General features: G+C 47.3%; 1 protein-coding gene across 1 annotated transcript in view; it reads right to left on the minus strand.

The window, feature by feature from the left end:
- The window catches only part of LOC105473700 (pleckstrin homology and RhoGEF domain containing G3), a 72,945-nt gene extending 59,252 nt beyond the window's left edge, over positions 1–13,693 (minus strand). Inside the window, 1 exon segment of the mRNA XM_011727643.3 lies at positions 13,450–13,693. Within this exon segment, the coding sequence (XP_011725945.2) occupies positions 13,450–13,494 (45 nt within the window). The 5' untranslated portion in view covers positions 13,495–13,693.
- Positions 13,694–23,460: the final 9,767 nt, after the last annotated feature.

Raw genomic sequence — 23,460 nt, forward strand, 5'->3', positions numbered from 1 at the left:
TGATCCACTCGCCTCAGCCACCCAAAGTGCTGGGATTGTAGGCGTGAGCCACCACACCCAGCCGTATTTTTAAATATAAATAAAATTGAATTTTGAAATAAATAATAACAAATGCCTCATTTATGCCAGTCGATATCTTTCAAATCTCTTTTTCAGTTTAGCAACTCTGTGAAATGGCTATGGGAAAATAAATTATCCTCATGTTCCAACTAAGAAAGCAGACTTAGAGAAATAAGGTAAGTACCTAAGTGCATGTGTGCACATGTGTGAGAATGTAGGCCTGTGTGAGGTGTGTGAACATGTGACTGTATAATGTGACTATATGCAGTGTGTGACTGTATAATGCACGTGTGTGTGAATATGCATGTGTCAGACTATAGAGCGTGTGTGTGAATGAGTGCGTGACTATGTAAAGCACACGTGTGAGTGTATCAACACTGTATGACTGTGAAAAGTGTGTGTGGGTGTGTATGAACATGTATGTGTGGTTGTGTAAGGAACATGTGTATGAATGTGTGTGAACATGTATGTGTGAGACCATGTGAAATAAAGCATGTGCAGATGTGCCCCTGAGGCCTGGGAGGCCTGGTCTGGAAGAAACCAATCATAGAGGTGGAGGAGCCCCTGAGGAGACAAAAAGCAGTGGGAGCAGGAGCAAGAGGAGGAGAGGAGGCTGGGGTGCAGCTGGGCCTGGAGCTTGGAGAGAAGGCCTAAGGTGCTGGTCGCTGGAAGAGCACTACCATGCCTGGGTCTGAAGTCCTCAGGGCCAGTACCCACCAGGGCCAGAGCCCAGGAGTGGCATTGCTACACCCGGAGAAGGCTTTTCCTGGCCCCATCCACATCAGAGAGAAGGGGCTGGTGCGGTGAGCCCCAGCAGGAGCAGTCATTAACCATGGAAGCTAACTCGGTGCAGCTGGAGGTGGAGTTGGAAGTGTCTGCATCTCACTGGCAAGCTGCTTCCCTCCTCGCTGCATGCTCCATTCCTGAGCAAACGCTAGAGCTACAGAGACACAGCCCTCAGCCTCTCCCACCTCAGAAAGCTGGGAGGGCTCAGGCCTAGGGAAGGGATGGTGGAGTGGGCAGGCATCCAGGGAAGGTATGGGGATTGGAGGGGACATGGAGAATATTTTAAGAGTGGATTTGGTGTGGTCTTGTGCAAACTGCTGTGCTCGGAAGGCAAGTGTCTGCGCTGCTGGCAGTTTCCTCTTCATCCTGCTGGAGCACCTGGCACCCTCCATGCCTCACGATGGCTAGATGTTCCACCGTCTCCATGGAATGCAGACGTTAATGTGGCAGTTCAGTGTCTGTCCTGAGCATTGATGTCCTTGCCAGGCTGCTGAACCTCGGTGTGTGAGTGCACGTGAGTGTGTGTGTGTGTGTGTGTGTATGTATACTGTGTGAACAAGTGTAAGGGATCCTGGAAAGGGGCCTATCTTGCCCTTGGAGCTGAGGGTAGCACCATTTCTTTTTTTTTTTTTTTTTCTCTGAGACAGAGTCTTGCTCTCTCGCCCAGGCTAGAGTACAGTGGCTCGATCTTAGCTCACTGCAACCTCCGCCTCCCGGGTTCAAGCAATTCTCCTACCTCCACCTCCTGAGTAGCTGGGATTACAGGTACCTGCCACCACCATTGGCTAATTTTTGTGTTTTTAGTGGAGACGGGGTTTCACCATGTTGGCCAGGCTGGTCTCAAACTCCTGACCTCGTGATCCACCCTCCTCAACCTCCCAAAGTGCTGGGATTACAAGCATTAGCCACTGCGCCCAGCCGCACCACGTCCTCTTAATGCTCCTAAGAAAGCCCAAGCCACACAGGTACAAAGCAGGGAAGGGCCCTGTTGTGGGTTGAATTACATCCCCACAAAAGATACTGAAGTCCTAATTCCCAGTACCTGTGAGTGTGACTTTATTTGAAAACACGGTCTTTGCTGATGATCAAGTTAAAATGGAGTTGTTAGGTTGGGCCCTGATCCAGTACGATTGATGTCCTAATTTTAGGGGGAAATTTAGACTTAGGGACACAAACAAGGGGAGGACACCTTATGAAGATAAGGGCAGATATGGGGTGATGCATCTGCAAGCCACGGAGCAGCAAAGATGGGCAGCAAGCGCCCGAAACTGGGGCAGAGCATGGATGTGTGGTTGTGTGAGCACATGTGTATGACTGTGTGTAAACATGTATGTGTGTGGCTAAGTGAAATAAAGCATGTGTGAATGTGCACCCGCAGCCTGGATCAGATTCTCCCTCACAGCCCTTGGAATGAACTAACCCTGCCAACACCTTGATCTCAGACCTCAAGCCTCCCGTACTATGGGACAGTAAATGTTCTAAGCCACCCAGTGTTGGTGTCTTGTTAGGATGTCCCTGAGAAAGTAACGCAGGCATGATAGCATGCCAGTCAAGAACGTGGAACTGAGTCTGAATCCAGCTCCACCACCCAGTGTCACCGCCCTGGGTAAGTCACTCAAGTTCTAGGAGCCTCTTTTTCTTAAAGTGGGACTGGGGAGAGCATCACCCTCCCAGGCCTGTTTTGAGGATTCCATGGGTTTGGCCAACTGCCAGCCACATGCTAAGGGCTTAGTAAACTGTGGCTGTTATTGTTATTAAGAACACAGCTGTTTTCAGGGTCTCTGTCAAAATTCCTGATGACACAATTATCTCCAACCTGCACAAAGTCCAAACGTGAGAAACCGAAAGAGGAAAACAGAAGAGAAAGCCATGTCGTGGAGGCATGGTGCTGTGTGCTTTCCCAGAGGAATTTAAATTCTAGGCTGGGCGCGGTGGCTCACGCCTGTAATCCAAGCACTTTGGGAGGCCAACACAGGTGGATCACTTGAGATCAGGAGTTTGAGACCAGCCTGGCCAACATGGTGAAACCCCGTCTCTACTAAAAATACAAAAATTAGCTGAGTGTGGTGGCACATGCCTGTAGTCCCAGCTACTGGGGAGGCTGAGGCACAAGAATCGCTTGAACCCAGGAGACAGAGGTTGCAGTGAGCTGAGATCATGCCACTATGCTCCAACCTGGGCGATAGAGTGAGACCTTGTCACAAGTAAATAAATAAATAAATTCTAGCCTTCAAAAGTCTCATGAGAGGGAGACCTGGGACCCAGGGGAAGGACCTACAAGTGGGGATGGAGGGTGAGGGACAGGTCTGATAGGGGAAGTGAGGCAGGAACCTCCAGGTGAAGGGACACTCAGGCCCTGAGTGCCCCTGTGCCCCCTCCCTGCCCAGCCCCTAGCCATGCCCGCCATCGTGGGGAGGTGCCTCATGGGAGATGTGCAGACCACAAACATCACAGCCAGTGGAGCCAGAGTCACCCGACCCGCAATAATACGCCTTTCTGCCCCAGCGGAGACAGAGGGCATTGTGTGTGCGGCTGCGGCCTGAGACTCGCAGCACAGCCTGCCTCTCAGAAAAGCATGATTGTCTTGGGCAACCTCTGCGGCCCGGGGCTGCCGAACAGTACGTCACAACAAACCCAGAGCAGTCGAAGGGACAGCCACCCTCCAGGGACAGAGCCCCTTTGAGACTCCAGCCTTAGAGGCCCCAAGGAGCCAGAGCAGAAACAGGAAGCAGGCCAAGGTGGGGGCTTTGAGACAAACTGGGTAATTCGGAGCAGTGGAACCTTTTCAAAGACCCTAGAATAGAGCATCACAGAATCTACAGCCAGGATTTGTCAGGAAAATCAGTGGTTATGAGGAGAGGGTGTGTAGTTCAAATCCCCACTGGGGCATTCACTGGCTGGGTGATTTACAGCAGAATTGCAGATAAGGCATAGTTTCCCTCAACCCATAGAGGATTGAAGGAATTGATGTCTGATCCCTGGTAGGCACTCAAGAAATATTAGCTGTCGTAGTGATTATTAATCTACATTGTTCCAAATAAATTAGAAAAGCAAAATGTTTAGCACAGAGCCTGGTACCTAGTAGATGCCTAATAAATACTAGCCCATGCTCTTCATCCCTGACTTCTGTCCAAGAAGTGCAGCTTTGGGGAGGCTAGCAGAGTGGCCTCCTTTCTTTAGAGGCATCCTTTCTCCAGCAGAGAAAGGTGTTTGGTGAACCCGCTGACATTCACTCTCAGGGCTGGGCACCAGCCAGCCTGGCGGTAGCTTCTGTTTTGCAGGTGGGAGGCAGTAGCCAGATGCAGACAAGAAGGCCTTCGTTCGCCTGCCTTTGCTGTGCCTCCCAGTGAATTCACATCCTGTGTTCTGCCTGAGCCTCAGCCTGGCCCAGTTCTTGGGAGATTACCTTTCCTTTATCTCATGTCCAGGCATCTAGAAAAGCCAACACCCTCACCCCAGTCAGCAACCAAATGAGCTTCCAGAGCTCCGACTAGCCCTGCCCTGCTCACGGCTCGGGACCTTGCAGGAATTGGGAGGGAATGTGCCTCCTGGGCCCATGCCCAGCTCTGACTGAGGCTGGGCTGAGGGCCTCTCCTTGTCCCTCCCCCACAGACACACAGGGCTTTATAGTCAGATTATGCCATGGAAACTATGCACACGGCCTGCCCCGTTCACATGGCCTCAGAAGAAAAAATAACAGTGCCTCCTCTCTCTGCCAAGACCCACAGTCCTTGTAGGCCTGAACTACCAAAGCAGACCTCTTATGTGAAACGGGTCCCTGTAAAAATATCAGGAGGTCGTGCCATTGCACTCCAGCCTGGGCAACAGAGCGAGACGCTGTATCAAAAAAAAAAAAAAAATCTCAGGAGGACTTGTTTGGGGGTGCCCTTAAATCGTTTCCCCTCCCCCTGCCCCTGGCCCTCAGCTTCTCTCTCCTCAGGCATCTGGAGGGCTCCTCCCGCCAGGAACAAAGCCTTATATGGCGATGTCCTTCTGAGACCAGCTCATTTCCCTCTCTAGTATCTTCCTTAGGCCCTGGGAGCCCCACTCTGATCCTCCCCGAGCCGCCCTCTTCCTCTTGGGATGAAGTCAGCAGAGCCAACAGGGCGTGTCCATTTGAGCCTTGCCTGCCTTCCAGACCTGTGGTGTCTAATATGGCAGCCACTAGCCACATTTAGTAATTTATTCTTTATTTTTATTTATTTATTTATTTTGAGAGTCTCACTCTGTCATCCAGGCTGGAGTCCAGGCGAGATCATGGCCCACTGCAGCCTCGACTTCCCCAGCTTAAGTGATCCTCCCACCTCAGCCTCCTGAATAGCTGGGACTACAGGCGCGTGCCACCATGCCCGACTAATTTCTCCTATTTTTTGGTGGATGTAGGGTCTCACTATGCTGCCCTGGCTTGTCTCAAACTCCTGAGCTGAAGTGATCCTCCTGCCTCACTCTCACAAAGTGCTGGGATTACGGGCATGAGCCACTGTGCTGGCTTTTTTTCTACTCAAGAAAGTACTTTACGCATGTGGCAATTTAAATTTACATGTTACTCAATTACAAATTTTTAAATTAAAAAATCCAGTTCCTGGCCGGGCACGGAGGCTCACACCTGTAATTCCAGCACGTTGGGAGGCCAAGGCAGGCAGATCGCTTGAGCCCAGGAGTTCAAGATCAGCCTGGGCAACATGACAAAACCCCATCTCTACTAAATAATACAACAATTAGCTGGGCATAGTGGTGCATGCCTGTGGTCCCAGCTGCTCGAAAGCGCTGAGGCGGTAGGACCACTTGAGCCCAGGAAGGGGAGGTTGCAGTGAGCAGTGATTGGGCCACTGCACCCTAGCCCAGGTGGCAGAATGACACCCTGTCTCAAAAAAAAAAAAAAACGAGAGAGAGACAGGATTTCACTGGGTTGCCCATGCTGATCTCAAACTCCTGGGCTCAAGTAATCCTCCTGCCTCAGCTAGGAGCACTGGGTCAGAGTTCCAGAAGCCGAATTTCTAGACATGGGTATAGCCATGGCGTGGGCGGGGTGGAAAGGCAGTGAGTTCTGTATTGCGGGGCGCTTCACTCAGGGCCTGGAGGACACCCTGCCTGGGATGCTACAATGAGGCCTCTTGCTTCAGATAAGGGAAGAGCCAGCCCAGATGAGTTCTAATGTCTCATTTATTTCTGGGATCCAGATTCTGGGCCTGGAACTGGTATAGCCAGAGGGGTTTCTATAAGAAACAGAAGCAGGACCCACAGATCTTTGCTGTCTTGGTTTTCAGCATCACAAGACTCTGGCTCCTTTTCTAGATTCAGAGTCTGGGCCCTGGCCCCTGTCTCAGGCTGCCTCCCTCTACCAGTTCCAGGGCTGGGGGTTGGGGGCCTCTGAGAGCATGGGGCGTGTCAGAATGGGGAAAGTGACCGGGGCTGGCACGCAGAGTTGAGTCTAGCTAGTGAGCTGGGACTAATGAACCTGAGAAAGAACAGGTCCAAACAGGCCCCAGGGAGGCTTCGGGAGCCAGGGCCCAGGCCACAGAGCTGAACAAAGCACTGTGAGTCAAGCCGGGCAGGAGATCACGCTGCCCTGTGCCTGGGCTGGGCTTTCACTCATGATTCCTGGGATATAAGCATGAGGGCTGGAGGTATAAGCACAGGCCTGCTAGGACTATGGCTCCATTTAAGGGGCCAGAGAGAGTGAAAACGTGGTGACTCCAGTGACAAGCAAGAGTTTACTTGTCATTGGCTGTACAGAGAAAAGGGAGGACCTGGTTTCTTCAGATGTATCATAAATTGCTACAGGGTGAGGCTGAAGAGCCTAGGCTAAGATCCTGTGTATCCACCAGAGGGAGGCACAGAATTGGGCTCCTCTGGGAGGGGAAGAAGAAAGGAACTTGTGTGTGTTTAGTGCCTGGCACCATGTTCCGTGTTTTCTCCAGCTTACACTAAGGTGATGTTGACTATGTGCCAGGCATTGTCCAAGTACCACACACACAAGTGAAGGAAGCTACCACACAGAGAGGGTTTGTAACCTGTCTGAGGTCACATATCTGGCAAGGAATGGAACAAGAATTCAAATCCAGGTGCCCAGGTGCTCTGGCTCCAGAACCAGGCTTTCCCCGCTCTGCTGGCTGCTTCTCTAGGGCCCATCTTCATTCCCAGAACAACTGCCGGGAAGAGTATCACGACCTCCATTCTTACAGAAGCAAAGCTCAGGCTCGGCGCAGTTAAATGACTTGCTCTCCCTAGTCGTAAGTGCCGTTAGCCAGTTGCAGAGCCAAGATTCAGCCCTGGGTCCGTGTGACCCCAGTGTTCTTTCAGCCACCCCACACTGAGTCTCCAGGAGGGAATGAGATGAGGATGTATTTAGCACAGCTACTTTTAAAGTCACAACATACAAATTTTGTTTTTAAAGAAACAAAGCGGCCAGGTGCGGCGGCTCACGCCTGTAATCCCAACACTTTGGGAGGCCAAAGTGGGTAGATCCCCTGAGGTCAGGAGTTCAAGACCGGCCTGGCCAACATAGTGAAACCCCATCTCTACTAAAAATACAAAAATTAGCTAGGCATGGTGGCATGTGCCTGTAGTCCTGGCTGCTCAGGAGGCTGAGGCATGAGAATTGCTTGAACCTGGGAGGTGGAGGTTGTGGTCAGCCTAGATCACACCACTGCACTCCAGTCTGGGTGACAGAGTGGGACTCTGTCAAAAAAAAAAAAAAAAAAAAAAGAGAGAGAGAAAGAAAAGAAAAGAAAAGAGAAAAGAAAAGAAAAGGAAACAAAGCAATGAAATCTCTGTGAGAATGCTCGTGTAATCAGGCTAGATGAATTGTCTGGGCCTCAAACAAATTGCAGTGAAAAGAAGCCAGGCTTTTATTGAAATGGATTCCACGCCATTGTTATTGTAACTTCAGGTGTCAGCTGCTCCTGTTGACATAGAGCGCATCATCCCAATGGCACAGGTGAGAGGAACGGCGTTTGACAAAAAGAATCCTTTGTAGAGTTGACCCATTTTCCAGCTTGAGAATAAGTTCAATCAGCTCCGAGTTACGTTTCTGCCTCTGGTGTCTTCTCATCGTCCCCTGCCCACAGCCTGGGTCCCCACCACTCCCCCTCCCTACCTCATCCGTCTCTTGTGTCTAGAGGTCAGAGTGGTAGAAAGAGCTCTGCACTTCGAGTCAAAGGACAAGGTCTAGTGTGTGTGTGTGTATGTGTGTTTGTATGTTTGTTTGTTTTGGTTTTTTTTGAGATGGAGTTTTGCTCTTGTTGCCCAGGCTGGAGTGCAATGGCACAGTCTCGGCTCACCACAACCTCCGCCTCCCGGGTTCAAGTGATTCTCCTGCCTCAGTCTCCCGAGTAGCTGGGATTACAGGCATGCGCCACCATGCCTGACTAATTTTGTACTGTTAGTAGAGACGGGGTTTCTCCATGTTGGTCAATCTGGTTGCGAACTTACAACCTCAGGTGGTCCACCCACCTCAGCCTCCCAAAGTGCTGGGATTACAGGCACGAGCCACCGTGCCTGGCCTGTTTGTTTTGAAACAGAGTCTCATTCTGTTGCCCAGGCTGGAGAGCATTGGTGCGATCTCAGTCTACTGCGACCTCCACCTCCAGAGTTCAAGCGATTTTCCAGCCTCAGCCTCCCAAGTAGCTGGGACTACAGGCACCCGCCACCACGCCTGGCTAATTCTTATATTTTTAGTAGAGATGGGGTTTCACCATGTTGGCCAGGCTGGTCTCAAACTCCTGAACTCTGGTGATCTGCCCACCTTGACGTCCCAAAGTGCTGGGGTTACAGGCGTGAGCCACCATGCCCAGCCCAGGTCTAGTTTTGTCACCAATTAGCTGTGTGAGGTTGAGTGAGTCACTTAACTTCTCTGAGACTCTGGAAAATTGGAACCCAGTTACCTTCAAGATCTTGACTAGTTCCAGGGCTAGTGCTTGTCATTATTCATTCACTGGGCTGGCTTGAGTCAGGCATTGTGCTAAATGCTGGGGAAACTGAGGTTACTAGTGCCTATTGCTGGCTCCAAAGAGCTCACAGCCTAGCACTGTGACACAATTCCGCGTGACAAGCATCCTAATGGAGGCAAGCTGGGACCATGCTGACCCAAAGCACAGCATTCTTGCTGGGAGAGAACAGAAAGGCCCCAGGGAGAAGGAGATCTTTGTGCTGAATGTCAAATGATAAGAAGATGATGAGGGACATTGGAGCAGGAGGAACAGCATGCACAAAGGCACAGAGCTGTGAACCAGCGCAGCACACCAGGCCCCTGCAAGTCATGTGGTGTGGCTGGGGCAGAGGCTTCAGAGATAGGCAGGGGCCACATAACACCAGCACAGGGACCTACAGAGGATTTTAAGCAGAGGATCGGCAGTCTGACAGGTTTGGAAACCACACCAGTGGCAAGAAGGATGAGCAGTGGCAACTTCTGGGGTCAATCAGAAAATCATTCCAAAAGCCAGAAAGACTGAGGGCCTCCACTAAGGCAGCAGCACCGGGCACGGGAGAGAAGGCAGAGGTAAAAATTGTTCTCATTTAAAGAGGAAGAATGTAGAGTGACAGAGTGGGGACAGAAGTCAAATAAAACAAGGGGTCCCAATTTCTGACAGTGGTGCCTGGGTGGATTAGAAACCAGAAGGAAGAACAGGCTTGGGGGAAAAGATAATCAAATGTGTGTTGTATGTCTGAATGGATGAAATTCCTCTAGTTTAGAAAACTTGTATTATTTTAAAGGGCATTTAGAAATGATTACCTTGACTAGGTGTGGTGGATCACACCTGTAATCCCAGCACTTCAAGAGTCCGAGGTGGGAGGATTGTTTGAGCCCAGGGGTTGGACACCAGCCTGGGCAACATGGTGAAACCCCATCTCTACAAAAAAATAGAAAAATTAGCCTGGCATGGTGGCACATGCCTGTAGTCCCAGCTACTCAGGAGGCTGAGGTGGAAGGATTATCTGAGCCCAGGCGGTTGAGGCTAAGTGAGCCATGATTGCACCATTGCATTCCAGCCTGGGCGACAGAGCGAGACCCTGTCTCAAGGAAAAAAAAAAGGCAAAACAAAAACTTGACTAGCTTATTCTGAAAACCTTACAGTAATGGAGATACTGTTTTGAACCACTTTCAAAACCATTTTCATTATCAGTAAGCCATATGTTCTCATTGCACCACAGGGCTTGTGGTCCTAAGGAAGGAGAAAGGTAGATACCATCTAGAAAAATCCACAGGGCAGGGAAGAAGGAAAATATGATGGAAAGGAAGTCTCTGAAAAACAGAAAGAGGAAGTGTGAACCCTCTGGAGCTTGAAGGGGGTGATTGGGGATGGAGATCAGATGCCAGTGCTCTCTCACCCTTGTCAAACCTTGTTGGTGGCAGGTACAACAGTAGGAAAACTCCACAGAGGTTAAGAGCATGTCAGAGACAAAGATGACATATGTTACTAGATGTGGTGGCTCAGGCCTGTAATCCCAGCACTTTGGGAGGCCAAGGTAGGAGGATTACTTGAGCCTAGGAGTTCAAGACTAGTCTAGGCAACATAGTGAGACCTCATCTCTACTAGAAATAAAAAAATTAGCTTGGTGTGGTGGCTCATACCTGTAGTCTCAGCTACTTGGGAGGCTGAGCCTGGAGGATTACTTGAGCCCAGAAAGTTGAGGCTGCAGTGGGCCATGATTGTGCCACTGCACTCCAGACTGGGTAATAGAGCGAGACCCTGTCCCTCCCAAAAAACAAACAAACAAACAAAAAACAACAACAACAAACAAAAAACATGTGTGCCCCACTTTTTTTTTTTTTTTTTTTGAGACGGAGTCTCACTCTGTCACCCCGGCTGAAGTGCAGTGGTATGGTCTTGGCTCACTGCAACCTCTGCCTCCCAGGTTCAAGCAATTCTGCCTCAGCCTCCTGAGCAGCTGGGATTACAGGTGTGTGCCATCACGCCCCAGCTACTTTTTGTATTTTTAGTAGAGACAGGGTTTCACCATCTTGGCCAGGATAGTCTCAAACTCCTGGCCTCAAGTGATCCACCCGCCTCAGCCTCCCAAAGTGCTGGGATTACAGGCATGAGCCACTGCACCTGGCCGTGCCCACTTTTTGATTGCAGCCCTGGAGCAGTCAGTCCGCTTCCAGCATGTCCTTATGTCTACCTGGAGTGGCTCCAGCAAAGTAGAGACAACTTCATGGTGTGTTGAATCTGGGAGAGGGACCTTAGTTGTTCCACCCCTTTCACACTGCCCCACCTCAATTCCCCTTGGCTTGAGTGTGGCCAGGAGAAACCCAGAAGTCCCTAGGAGGCCCTAGGGAATGCACAGGCGATTGCGCGCTGAGAGCCTGTGGACCTGCCTCAGGCTGAAGCCAGGAGGTAAATGGAAAGCACTAGGGACATGGGAGGGGCTCCGGTTTGTATCTACAGGACCAGCAGAGCTGGCACAGGACCCACAAGCCGGGTTAACCACCAGGTCCCCCCAGCCAGACCCTGACTGTGGACGTCAGCAGATGTAAAGAGGGCAGCACAGGCCCCCGCACCTAGAGTTATCCACAGGGTGGGGCTGGGAGCAGGAGATGCAGGAAGCGGACACACCCAGAGAGGAGGTGACAGTCCAGGCAGGGATTTGGCTGAAATTTTATCCAAGCGAGGCTGAACTAACTTAATAAAACTAATTTACGGTGGAAGAGCCTGGTTTTCCTTAATTGTCAAGTGTAAGTTCTCCCACCTAATATTAATGGGAATGAGAATTGTGAAGTTTATCTCAGTTCTAGAGAATAAGGGGGCACTTATTCTCTTTTCTTACATAGCTGAGTTACAGTATGTAATTCTGACACCTGTCTAATTTTTATTTCTTTTATTTTTATTTTTGTTGTGCTTGAGATGGAGTCTTGCTCTGTCACCAGGTTGGAGTACAGTGGCGCAATCTTGGCTCACTGCAACCTCCACCTCCCAGGTTCAAGCGATTCTCCTGCCTCAGCCTCCCGAGTAGCTGGGATTACAGGTGCGTGCCACCATGCCCAGCTAATTTTTGTATTTTTAGTAGAGACAGGGTTTCACCATGTTGGCCAGGATGGTCTCGATCTCTTGACCTTGTGATCTGCCCACTTCAGCCTTCCAAAGTACTAGGATTACAGTTGTGAGCCACCGTGCCTGGCAGAATCTTTATGTTTAAGTCAGGTTTATGAAATATAATTTACATACAGTAAAATTCACCCTTAAAATGTAACTTTCAAGCTGGGCATGGTGACTTATGCCTGTAATCCCAGCACTTTGGGAGGCCGAGGTGGGTGGATCACCTGAGGTCGGGAGTTCAAGACTAGCCTGACCAACATGGAGAAACCCTGTCTCTACTAAAAACACAAAATTAGCTGGGCGTGGTGGCACATGCCTGTAATTCCAGCCACTCAGGGGGCTGAGGCAGGAGAATCGCTTGAACCTGAGAGGCAGAGTTTGCGGTGAGCTGAGATCGCAACATTGCACACCAGCCTGGGCAACAAGAGCAAAACTCTGTCTGAAATGAGTTTTGGCAAATGTGTAAAGTTGTGTAACTATCACCTCAGTTAAGATAAGAACAGTTCCATCACCCTGAAAAAGTTCTTCATACCCTTGTGTAGTTAATCATGCTCCCCTTACCCCCTCACCGATCTGATGTCCATCTCAGTAATTTGGCCTTTTCCAGAATTTTATAGGAATAAAATCACGTAAAATGTAGCTTTTTTTTTTTTGAGACAATGTCTACTCCTGTTGCCCAGGCTGGAGTGCAGTGGCACAATTTCAGCTCACTGCAACCTTGACTTCCCAGGTTCATGTGATCCTCCCACCTCAGCCTCCCAAGTAGCTGGGACCACAGGCGTGCACCGCCACACCCAGTTAACATTCTGTATTTTTATAGAGGCAGAGTTTTGTCATGTTGCCCAGGCTGGTCTTGAACTCCTAGGCTCAAGAAATCCACCCACATCAGCCTCTCAAAATGCTCGGATTGCAGGCGTGAGCCACTTGTGCTAAACTTTTTTTTTTTTTTTTTTTTTTTGGAGACAGAGTCTCGCTCTGTCGCCCAGGCTGGAGTGCAGTGGTGCGATCTCGGCTCACTGCAAGCTCTGCCTCCCGGGTTCACGCCATTCTCCTGCCTCAGCCTCCTGAGTAGCTAGGACTACAGGTGCCTGCCACCATACCCGGCTAATGTTTTGTATTTTTAGAGGGGACAAGGTTTCACTGTGTTAGCCAGGATGGTCTCGATCTCCTGACCTCGTGATCTGCCCATCTCGGCCTCCCAAAGTGCTGGGATTACAGGTTTGAGCCACCGCGCCCGGCAGCTTGTGCTAAACTTTTAAACGTATTTCCTTGACTACCTCAGCTTCCTTCTCCTCCACTCAGCCTTCTCTGCGAATTGCTTTATATGGACAAAACTGGAACCAGCAGCAACCTTCCCAGCTGCACCAGCCCCACCACCAGACCTTTGTGTGACAACAGTCCCCGGGGTCTTGGGTCTGGATTGTTGACATTCTAATCTTATTGGTTCTCTGCAATGCTTGCTTTCTTTGGGTTATTTCTATCTTTTCCACCCTCCCCTCCTTAGGACACAGAAACTCTTTCTTCAGATCCCTCCCCACTTATAGCCCCCTCCTCTCCTCCTCACCTGTTGGCCCTCTGCCCGGGCAGCCTGCTTCCCCAGGGAATCCATGCACAAGGGCCTCCCCCGCTTCCGCACACTCCTCCCCTTCTGCACAATCTTCCTCCTCTCTTCTCATCCTCTGTCTTCTGCCACCTTGTTCTCTGTGCCCAGGCCCTCTCGTGATCTCATTCGCCACAGATACACCCTGCTGCCCAGCTCCCGCCCTCAGGCATCATTTGATCGATGGGTTTGAGGTTTGTTGACAGTTGAGGTTTTTCTCTCTCAGTGAGGAAGAAGCAAGAAACCTCAACACTGCAATTTCCTCAACTTCCAGTGATGGTGACAAATTCTGAGGCCCCAGGGCGGGTGCTGTGTTTGTGTCTTCACATGCCCTGTGGAGTGTTGTCCTCACAGTGGTAAAGAAATAAGGAGGTGAAAAGGTAAGACAAGAGGGAGTGGCACCTGTGCTTAGGGGCAGGGCTCTGTCTGATGTGGGAGGACCTCAAATGTGTCTCTCTTTTCACCTATGCCAGACATTTGCAAGCTGACTGCCCTCAAGGAGCTGTACACACCTTCTTCACCCACCATGAGGCTTAGCAAAGGGTCACACCCAGGGAACTGAAGCTCTCCCTGTGTCTCCAGGGGTGGGAAGGCGTGTCTGTGGTTATCCACCTCCATTCAGAGCCAAGTGAGTTCAGACTGCTGGGTTCTAGTCCTAAACTCTTTCGCTGACTACCCCTGAGGCCTTGAGCAAGTGACCTAACCTCCTCGTGCTTCCGTTTCCCCATCTTTACAATGACAGTCATCATGGGGACAAATTCACTGGGTTGTAGTACAGATGAAATGAGAGCGAGCCGTTGCGCAGAAGACGGGCTCAACAAATGGAAACCACTGCTATCCTCATCACTCTTACTATCTCAGTTTAGGAAACAAGGATCCCGACATCGCAAGTGATTCCAGGTGAAGCTAAAAAGAAGATAATCCCCAAGTCTCTGGGTAAAGAAACTCACTGCCACCCTCAATCAAATCAAAGCCAAATTCCCTGATGTCGGTAGTGAAGGGGAAGTGCCCCCAAGGGTGGGGTGGAGTGAGATGTGGCTTTCCTTACCCCTTGGTGGTACCAGTGAGACAAGGGAGAAAACTCTAGGGAAAGGTGAGTCTTGGAGGGCAAAACACAACCAAGAGATCTAACCACTTTTCCCATATGGAGAGTCTCCTGCCAGCCAGAGCCAATCTCAGGAAATATGAGTTCGAATTTATTAAGGAAACCAACACGTTTCCTTCTATCTAATGTAGCCTCTGTGTTATTCACATTGTCGGCTCCCAGGATGTGAAATGTCATCCTAGTACAGAACCCAGAAAAGCGTGGACTGAATGTCTCTTTAGAGAACTTTAGCCAACTATTTAAAAAAGTGGAGTCTACCTTCCTAACAGAGTTAATAATCACATGCCTTTATAGGGAGCAGCAGTAATAGTTGAGGTAATAATAACAGCTGACTTTTTCTTTTAGCAGTTGCAATATAAGGTTCATAACCATCCTGTTAAGATGGTATTATTTACAGTCATCACTCAGTATCTTGCTGGGATTGACTCCAGGACCCCCTTGAATACCAAAATCCACAGATACTTGAGTTTCTGAATTAAAATGGTGTAGTATTTGCATATAACCTAGGCACATCCTTCCATATACTTTTTTGTTTGTTTGTTTGTTTGTTTGTAACAGAGTCTTACTCCTTCACTCAGGCTGGAGTGCAGTGTCATGATCATAGCTCACCGCAGCCTCAAACTCCTGTGCTAAAGCAATCCTCCTGCCTCAGCCTCCTGAGTAGCTGAGACTACAGGTGTACCACAGCACCAGGCTAATTTTTTTTTTTAAGTTTTTATAGAGACAGGGTCTCGCTAATGTTTATGAGGCTGGTCTCAAACTCCTGGGGCCCCAAGTGATCCTCCTGCCTTGGCCTCCCAAAGTACTGTTATTACAGATATGAGACACTGTGCCTGGCCAATCTTCCCTATACTTAAATCATCTCTAAATAACTTATAATGTCAAATATTAATACAATGTAAATGCCGTTGTTATACTATATTGTTTTTATCTGTATTATTTTTGTTGTATTGTTGTTTTTATTGTTGGGTTTTTATCAATATTTTCTATCTGTGGTTGGCTGAATCCACAGATGTGGAAACTGTGGATATGGAAAGCTGACTGTATTAGAATTTTATAAAACAAGAAACTAAGTCTTCATTAATTTAAATAGCCTGCTAGGATCATAAAGATGGGAGGCATTCTTCAAACCCTTGTTTGATTCTGGATTTGAACTTGGGTCAGCTTGAATTCAATGCGAGAGTGCCTAACAGGATTTTGTCTCTTAGAGGAGTCTAGTTTGCAATTGCATTTCAACCTAGTAAGAAAAGCATGTATAAGATCTGCTTTCTTTCTGATCTCCTCCGGTATTTGTTTTCTTATGAAAGTCTGAGAAAGTCTCAAAGCTCAGCCCCAAAGAATGAACAAGTGGCTCATTTCTGCCCCCTAGAGGAGGCAAGGAAGGTCATGGTTAAAATGAGTGCTCAGAATCCCAACAGATCTAGCCCTGCAATAGAGCTAAACCTAAAAAGAAACTACTTTGAGTTCATGAAAGGGAGGTGATAATGGGTTAGGGATTATCGGGATCAAGAATGAGAACAGTGTATCAGGGTCCTGCCTGGATATATACTGGATATATATATATACACACACACACATATATATATATGTATATATATATATTTGCAAGCTGTGTGTGTGTGTGTATATATATATATATATACAGCTTGCAAATACATATATATATACACACACACACACACACACACACACAGTTCTATCAGGGTCCTGAATAAACTCATTCTAGTCTAGTATTCAGACTAGAACTTTCATCTTTAACACGTGCCCCAAATGATTCTTTCACTAGGGCAACTTTGAGAAACAGGTGCATATGATTTATTCATCCAGCTAGGGCTTGAATAACACCTTCCATCCACAAGCCACTGTTACTAAGGCATTTGGTGGACCCAAGGGAGTGCAGTCCACATCCCTGTTCCAAAGAAGCTTGGTCAATTACACTATCTCACAGGGCCTTGCCTTTGTTATTGAGAAAATGGCTCATTTCTAAATGGTGTGAGAGCCAGGAGACCCATGTTGGACCTGCAGACAGGGTGCACTTTACTTAATCTCTTTGGACCTCAGTTTCCTTGTCTACAACATCAGAGGGTGAATACTCATCACGCTTCCTCCTGTGCCAAGATTCTGAGGTCCCCAGGCCCTGTGGAGAGGCTACAGGGAAATCTTACTTAGGTGACCTGCTTAGGAGTTAGTCTCCTTGACTGTGCAGATCCACTTCCTGCCAAATGGCTCATGACAATCCCGGGAGCAGGCTGTGGTCTCCCTGATCCTGAGGTCCAGAGCTTTGGGTGTTCCCATCACTGGCATTCACGCCACACTGTAGGAGCCTTCTTTTCACTGATGCATGGAGTATAAAGTAAACTCTGTTCACAAAAAAGGGTCTGGGGAAAATAAAGTTGATTTGGAAAAATAAAGTTCTCCAGAAACCCAAATAAGTCTTCTTATTTCTAGAAACCCTCAAACAAGACTTCCTGAACTCTGGAGTCAGATGAACCAGCCTTTAAATCCTAGCTCTGTTACTCAATAGCTGCATGATTTGAGGCAAGTTATCCGTGTTAAACTTGGTCTCTCCATCTGTGGAATGGACATAAGAAGAGTACCCAAAGCTGGGTGTGGTGGCATGTACCTGGGTTCTCAGCGACTTGGCAAGAGGCTGAGGGAGGAAGATGACTCGAGCCTAGGAGTTCGAGGCTGTAGTGCACTACAATCATGCCTGTGAATTGCCACTGCATTCTAGCTTGGGCAACATAGTGAGAGCTCATCTCTAAAAATATGTATGTATAATAGAATAGTTTGTATCTCACTGAGTCACGGTGAAGATTAAATGAGACTAGGCTAATACTTGGTACATAATAGGTATTCTGAAATATTTCCTACTGTTATTACGATTAATACTGCTGATGCTAGTTTTACCTTCAGAGACTGTTACAATTGGAAAATAAAAACTGTGAAACAGTTCACAGTCAGGACCCCACCCAAAGATTTAGCACCCAAATCACTCCAGAGAACTCCAGTTTGACCTCGGCAGTCATCCAGGATGCCACATGTCCCCTCACTCTTGTTTAAAGATGTCCTAATACAGCCAAACTTATTTTGCCAAATTTCTCAAAATGAGTCCTTTAGTGGGTCCTCGGGCTCATGGTACCACTACCACATCATCCAAGGGTCATAGCCCTCTGGGTTTGAGGTTACAGGAAAAGAGAGGGGCCTAGGACCAGGGCCAAGGCAGGCTCATAGACACTCCTTGCAGGACCAAGGTCAACAAGCAAGACCCATGAGGGCTGAAACAAGGACCTGCTTGACACTCGGATTGACTGCATTTGGAGAGTCAATAATCGCTGCCTGTGCTCTTTTAATAAGCTACTGCTTTTGAAGAAACTTTAAAAACAAAATAAAATCCATAAAAACGTGCAGACATTGCTGGGCAGCAGCAAACAAACATATTGGATTGTTCAGAAATACTGCTAAGATCTTAAGAGCAAATTGTTTATTAACTGCAGAGAAAAGCTGTAATAAGAACTGGCTTCAGCACTAAAACACAGCTTTTGTTTCTTCACCATCTCACTCCAACCCAAGAGAATAGCAGCAGCTGTTAGGTGTAGGGGAGCCTGTGGGCCTATTTAGGGGTGATGGTAAGGTATAGAGGGGCATGGGCTCTCGTCTCACAATTGACAAAGGGCCCCACATTCTGGCTTTTGACATTAGCTCCAGATGACAGGACTGAAAGAAGCAATGTTTAGGATAGAACTCTAAACTTGTGTTCCCTCACTGCCTGTAGAGCACTGTAAAATATTTAAAATGTACCCTGGAATTATCATGCAAAAACACATTACCTTTACTATCTTTTTCTGTGATGAAAGTATTAATTTATCAAATGTAAACATTTAAAATACACCACAGTGGCATGAACATGTGGTTCCAGCTACTTGGGAGGCTGAGGTGGGAGAATTGCTTGAGCCCAGAAGGTTGAGGCTTCAGTGAACCATGATCACGCCACTGCACTCCAGCCTGGGTGACAGAGTGAGACTCTGTCTCAAACAAACAAACAAACAACAACAACAACAACAACAAAACCCACAGCCCTCACCATCTTTTGCGGGGGTGGTTGGCATTTCTTCATATTTTAATATACTAGGAACCTCAAAAAAATGGAAGTAACTGTGGGTCAGTCTTGTCCTCTGAGAGGCCCTGGTGCAGACCTGGGGATGGGAGTGAAGAATCAGGGCAGCCCTGGATGTAACTGTCTCTCCTGCAGAAGTTGTTGCTCCCTAGTCCAAACAGGTTTTTATCAGAATCTCTTTACTTCTCCATAAGAGGTAAAGATCAGTCCTCACCTTCTCATTCACCCGTGAAAGAGATGCATTGCAAGGACAAACCCTGAAAATGCTGCTGGTCCAACCGAACTGACAGGGCTCCTGAGTATATCCACAAGAGGAGTGCCTGGCCCCAGCTCTACACCCATCTCAGCAGGGTGTGAACCACAGACAGCACTCTTCTGGGGGGAGGGATTCTTGACTATTCCACACCATGTCCCAGAGAACACCAACAAGTTTTCTTTCACCTCTTATGTAAACTTCCAAAGCCTATGATAAAATAAATCAAAATTCTAACCCAAGCATTCACCATCTGCCCCATCACCATATAATTAAGATGATGTACTTAGCCTTGAAATACAGAACTTTTCTGTTAGCCTGTCATGAAAGGTTCACAATTTCCCTCTCTGGCTTGGATATGGTTTGGATATTTGGCTCCTCCAAATCTCATATTGAAATGTGATCCCAGTGATGAAGGTGGGGCCTAGTGGGAGGTGTTTGGGTCACAGGGGCAGATCCCTTATGAGTGGCTTGGTGCCCTCCCCATGGTAATGAGTCCTCACTCTATGAGTTTGTAGAATATGTGATTGTTTAAGAGAATGTGGCACCTCCCTGGCACCTTGCTTCCTCTCTCACCATGTGAGAGGCCTGCTCCCCCTTTGCCTTTCATCCATGACTGTAAGCTTTTGGAGGCCCTCCCTAGAAGCAGATGCCAGCATCATGCTTCCTGTACAGACTGCAAAACTGTGAGTCAAAGGAAACCTCTTTTCTTTTTTCTTTTTTCTTTTTTTTTTTATTTTGAGACAGAGTCTCACTCTGTCGCCAGGCTGGAGTGCAATGGTGCAATTTCGGCTCTCTGCAACTTCCACCTCCCCAGCTCAAGCAATTCTTCTGCCTCAGCCTCCCGAGTAGCTGGGACTACAGGCACCTGCCACCACGCCTGGCTAATTTTTGTATTTTTTAGTAGAAACAGGTTTCACCATATTGACCAGGCTGGTCTCGAACTCCTGACCTTGTGATCTGCCTGCCGTGGCCTCCCAAAGTGCTGGGGTTACAGGTGTGAGCCACTGTGCCTGGCTACGTCTTTTATTTATAAATAACCCAGTCCTAGGTATTCCTTTATACCAACACAAATGAACTAACACAGACTTCCTCTCTTGAAGTCAATAAAAATAGATGACGGACACAATCCAGCCAGAGTGCTGGCAACCAACACCCAGTCACAGATAAATCACAGCTACACCCTTTTCTCACACGGGGTGCCAACATTGCAACCTTTAGATGCAATCTTTTTTCATGAACTGTAACCAGCAGGAACATCCAGGAAGAATTATAGAGTTGATCCAGAGCTCCCTGAGTTTATATCTTTTTCAGGGATGAATCACTCACTCGATAAATACATTTTTAAGGCAGTGTTTTAAAAATTGAGGTATAATATACATATCATAAAAGTCACCATTTTAAAGTTTACAATTTAATGTTTTCTGCGTGTGTGTGTGTGTGTGTGTGTGTGTGTGTGTGTGTGTGTGTTTAGACAGGTTTCAGTCTGTCTTCCAGGCTGTAGCGTAGTGATGCGATCATGGCTCACTGTAGCCTCAACTTCCCAGGCTCAGGTGATTCTCCCACTTCAGCCTCCTGAGTAGCTGGGACTATAGGTGCATGCCACCACCCCTGGCTAATTTTTTTTTTTTTAATTTTTTGTACAGACTGGTACGTTTTGTTACTTAGGCTAGTCTCCAACACCTGGGCTCAAGCGATCATCCTGCCTTGGTCTCCCAAAGTGCTGGGATTACAGGCATGAACCACTGCACCTGGCCTATGTGTTTTAATATATTCATTGTCTTGTGCAAACATCCCCACTCTCCAATATCAAAGCATATCCCTTATCACAAAATGAAACCCCATACCTACTATAGTTACTCCCTATTACCTCCTCCCCTTAGTCTCTGGTAAACCATCAATCTACGTTCTGTCTTTATGGGTTTGCCTATTCTGAACATTTCATGTAAATGGAATCATGTGATAAGTGACTTTTATTTTATTTTATTTTATTTTATTTTTTTGAGATGGAGTCTGGCTCTGTCGCCCAGGCTGCAGTGCACTGGCACAATCTCGGCTTACTGCAATCTCTGCCTCCCGGGTTCAAGTGATTCTCCTGCCTCAGCCTCCTGAGTAGCTGGGATCACAGGCACCTGCCACCATACCTGACTAATTTTTGTATTTTTAGTAGAGATGAGGTTTCACCATGTTGGCCAGGCTGGTCTCGAACTCCTGACCTCAGGTGATCCACCTGCTTCGGCCTCTCAAAGTGCTGGGATTACAGGCATGAGCCTGGTCGATAAGTGACCTATAGTGTCTGGCTTATCTCACTTAATGTCTTCAAGGTTCATCCACGTTGTAGTACGTGTCAGTACTTCATTCCTTTTTATTGTCAAATAATATTCCGTTGTATGGATATACAACATTTGATTTATCCATTCATGAGTTGATGGACACTTTGGGTTGTTTCCATTTTGGGGCTATTATGAGCAATGCTGAGATGAATATTCACATGCATGTTTTTGAGTGAGCACGTGCTTTCAGTTCTCTTGGATATATACCCAGGAGTGGAATTGCTGGGTCTTATGGAATTGCTGGGTCTGCTGAGGGTATGGACAAGGTCACAGAACAAGAGCAAAGATACTCTGAAAACATGGAATCCAGGCCCCGCGGTATTAAAAACACACACTCCAATAAACTAAAATGCAGTGCTTGTAATGTAGTGGATTTCTGAAAGTTTTTACCATTTATGGGCAGAGAAACTACACGCAGGGGCTCTGGTGGTCTTTGAAATAATCTATTGACAATTTAGGCATGGAAATGTGAGTAGATCATAAAGTTTGAGTACAGTAATAATTTTGGATGACTCTCTTTAAGTACAGTCACGGGTCAAATAGCAACATTTTGGTAATGGACCGCATACACAACAGTATTATGATGGAGTCGAAGAATTTCTGTTGCCTAGCGACATGACAAAGTCTTAGTGCAACACGTTGCTCACATGTTTGTGGTGATGCTGGTGTAAATGAACCTATTGCATTGCCAGTCATATGAAAGTATAGTATATGCAATTATGTACAGTACATACTACTGGATAATGATGAACCCCTATGGTACTGGTTAATGTATTTATTATTCCATACTTTTTATCATTATTTTAGAGCATATCAAAGCATATCCATTATCACAAAATGAAAACCTCCTACTTACAAAAAAAAAAAAAATGTAGCCAGGCACGGTGGCTCATGCTTATAATCCCAGCACTTTAGGAGGCCGAGGAGGGCGGATCATGAGATCAGGAGTTCAAGACCAGGAGTTCGAGACCAGCCTGGCCAACATGGTGAAACCCCCATCTCTACTAAAAAAATACAAAAATTAGCCCGGCATGGTGGCGGGCACCTGTAGTCCCAGCTACTTGGCTGAGGCAGGAGAATTGCTTGAACCTGGGAGGCAGAGGTTGCAGTGAGCCAAGATCACACCACTGCACTCCAGCCTGGGTAACAGAGTGAGTCACTGTCTCCAAAAAAAAAAAAAAAAAAAGTTACCTTTGAAATAGCCTCAGGCGGGTTTTTCAGGAGATATTCCAGAATAAGGCACTGTTATCACAGGAGATGACAGCTCCATGCATGTTATTGCCCCTAAAGACCTTCCAGTGGTACAACATGTGGAGGTGGAAGACGGTGACCCCAGGCAGGCCTAGGCTCATGTGTGTGCATGTGTCTTTGTTTTTAACAAAAAATTTTTAAAGTAAAAAAAATTTATAAAATTATAAAAATAGAAAAAAGCTATTTTTATAATTAAGATATAAAGGAAAAAGCAGCTGTACAATATGTTCATATTTTAAGCTGTTCTTACAAAAGAGTCACAAGTTTTTAAAAATTAAAAAGTTTATAAAGTAAAAAAGTCACAGAATGCTAAGGTTAATTTATTATTGAAGAAATAAATTTTTAATATAAATTTAGTATATACTAAGTGTACAGTGTTTAAAAGTCTACAGTAGTGGAATGTTCTGGGCCTTCACATTCACTCACCATGTACCCACTGACTCACCCAGAGCAACTCCAGTCCTGCAAGCTCCATTTATGGTAAGTGCCCTATATAGGTGTACCATTTTTTATCTTTCATGCTGTATTTTCTTGGACCTTTTCTAGGTTTAGATTTTTTTTTTTTTTTTTTTGAGACGGAGTCTCACTCTGTTGCCCAGGCTGGGGTGCAGTGACATGATCTCAGCTCACTGCAAACTCTGCCTCCTGGGTTCAAGCAATTCTCCTGCCTCAGCCTCCCTAGAAGCTGGAATTACAGGTGCGCCCCTTACGCCCAGCTAATTTTTGTATTTTTAGTAGAGAGGGGGTTTCACCGTGTTGGCCAGGCTGGTCTTGAACTCCTGACCTCAGGTGATCTGCCCGCCTCAGCCTCCCAAAGTGCTGGGATTACAGGTGTGAGCCACGGTGCCCGGGCCAGTTTAGATTTTTTTTTAGATATACAAATACTTACCAATGTGTCACACTGGCCTACAGTATT

The sequence above is a fragment of the Macaca nemestrina genome, chromosome 7, assembly GCF_043159975.1.
Source record: "Macaca nemestrina isolate mMacNem1 chromosome 7, mMacNem.hap1, whole genome shotgun sequence".
Lineage (NCBI taxonomy): Eukaryota > Metazoa > Chordata > Mammalia > Primates > Cercopithecidae > Macaca > Macaca nemestrina.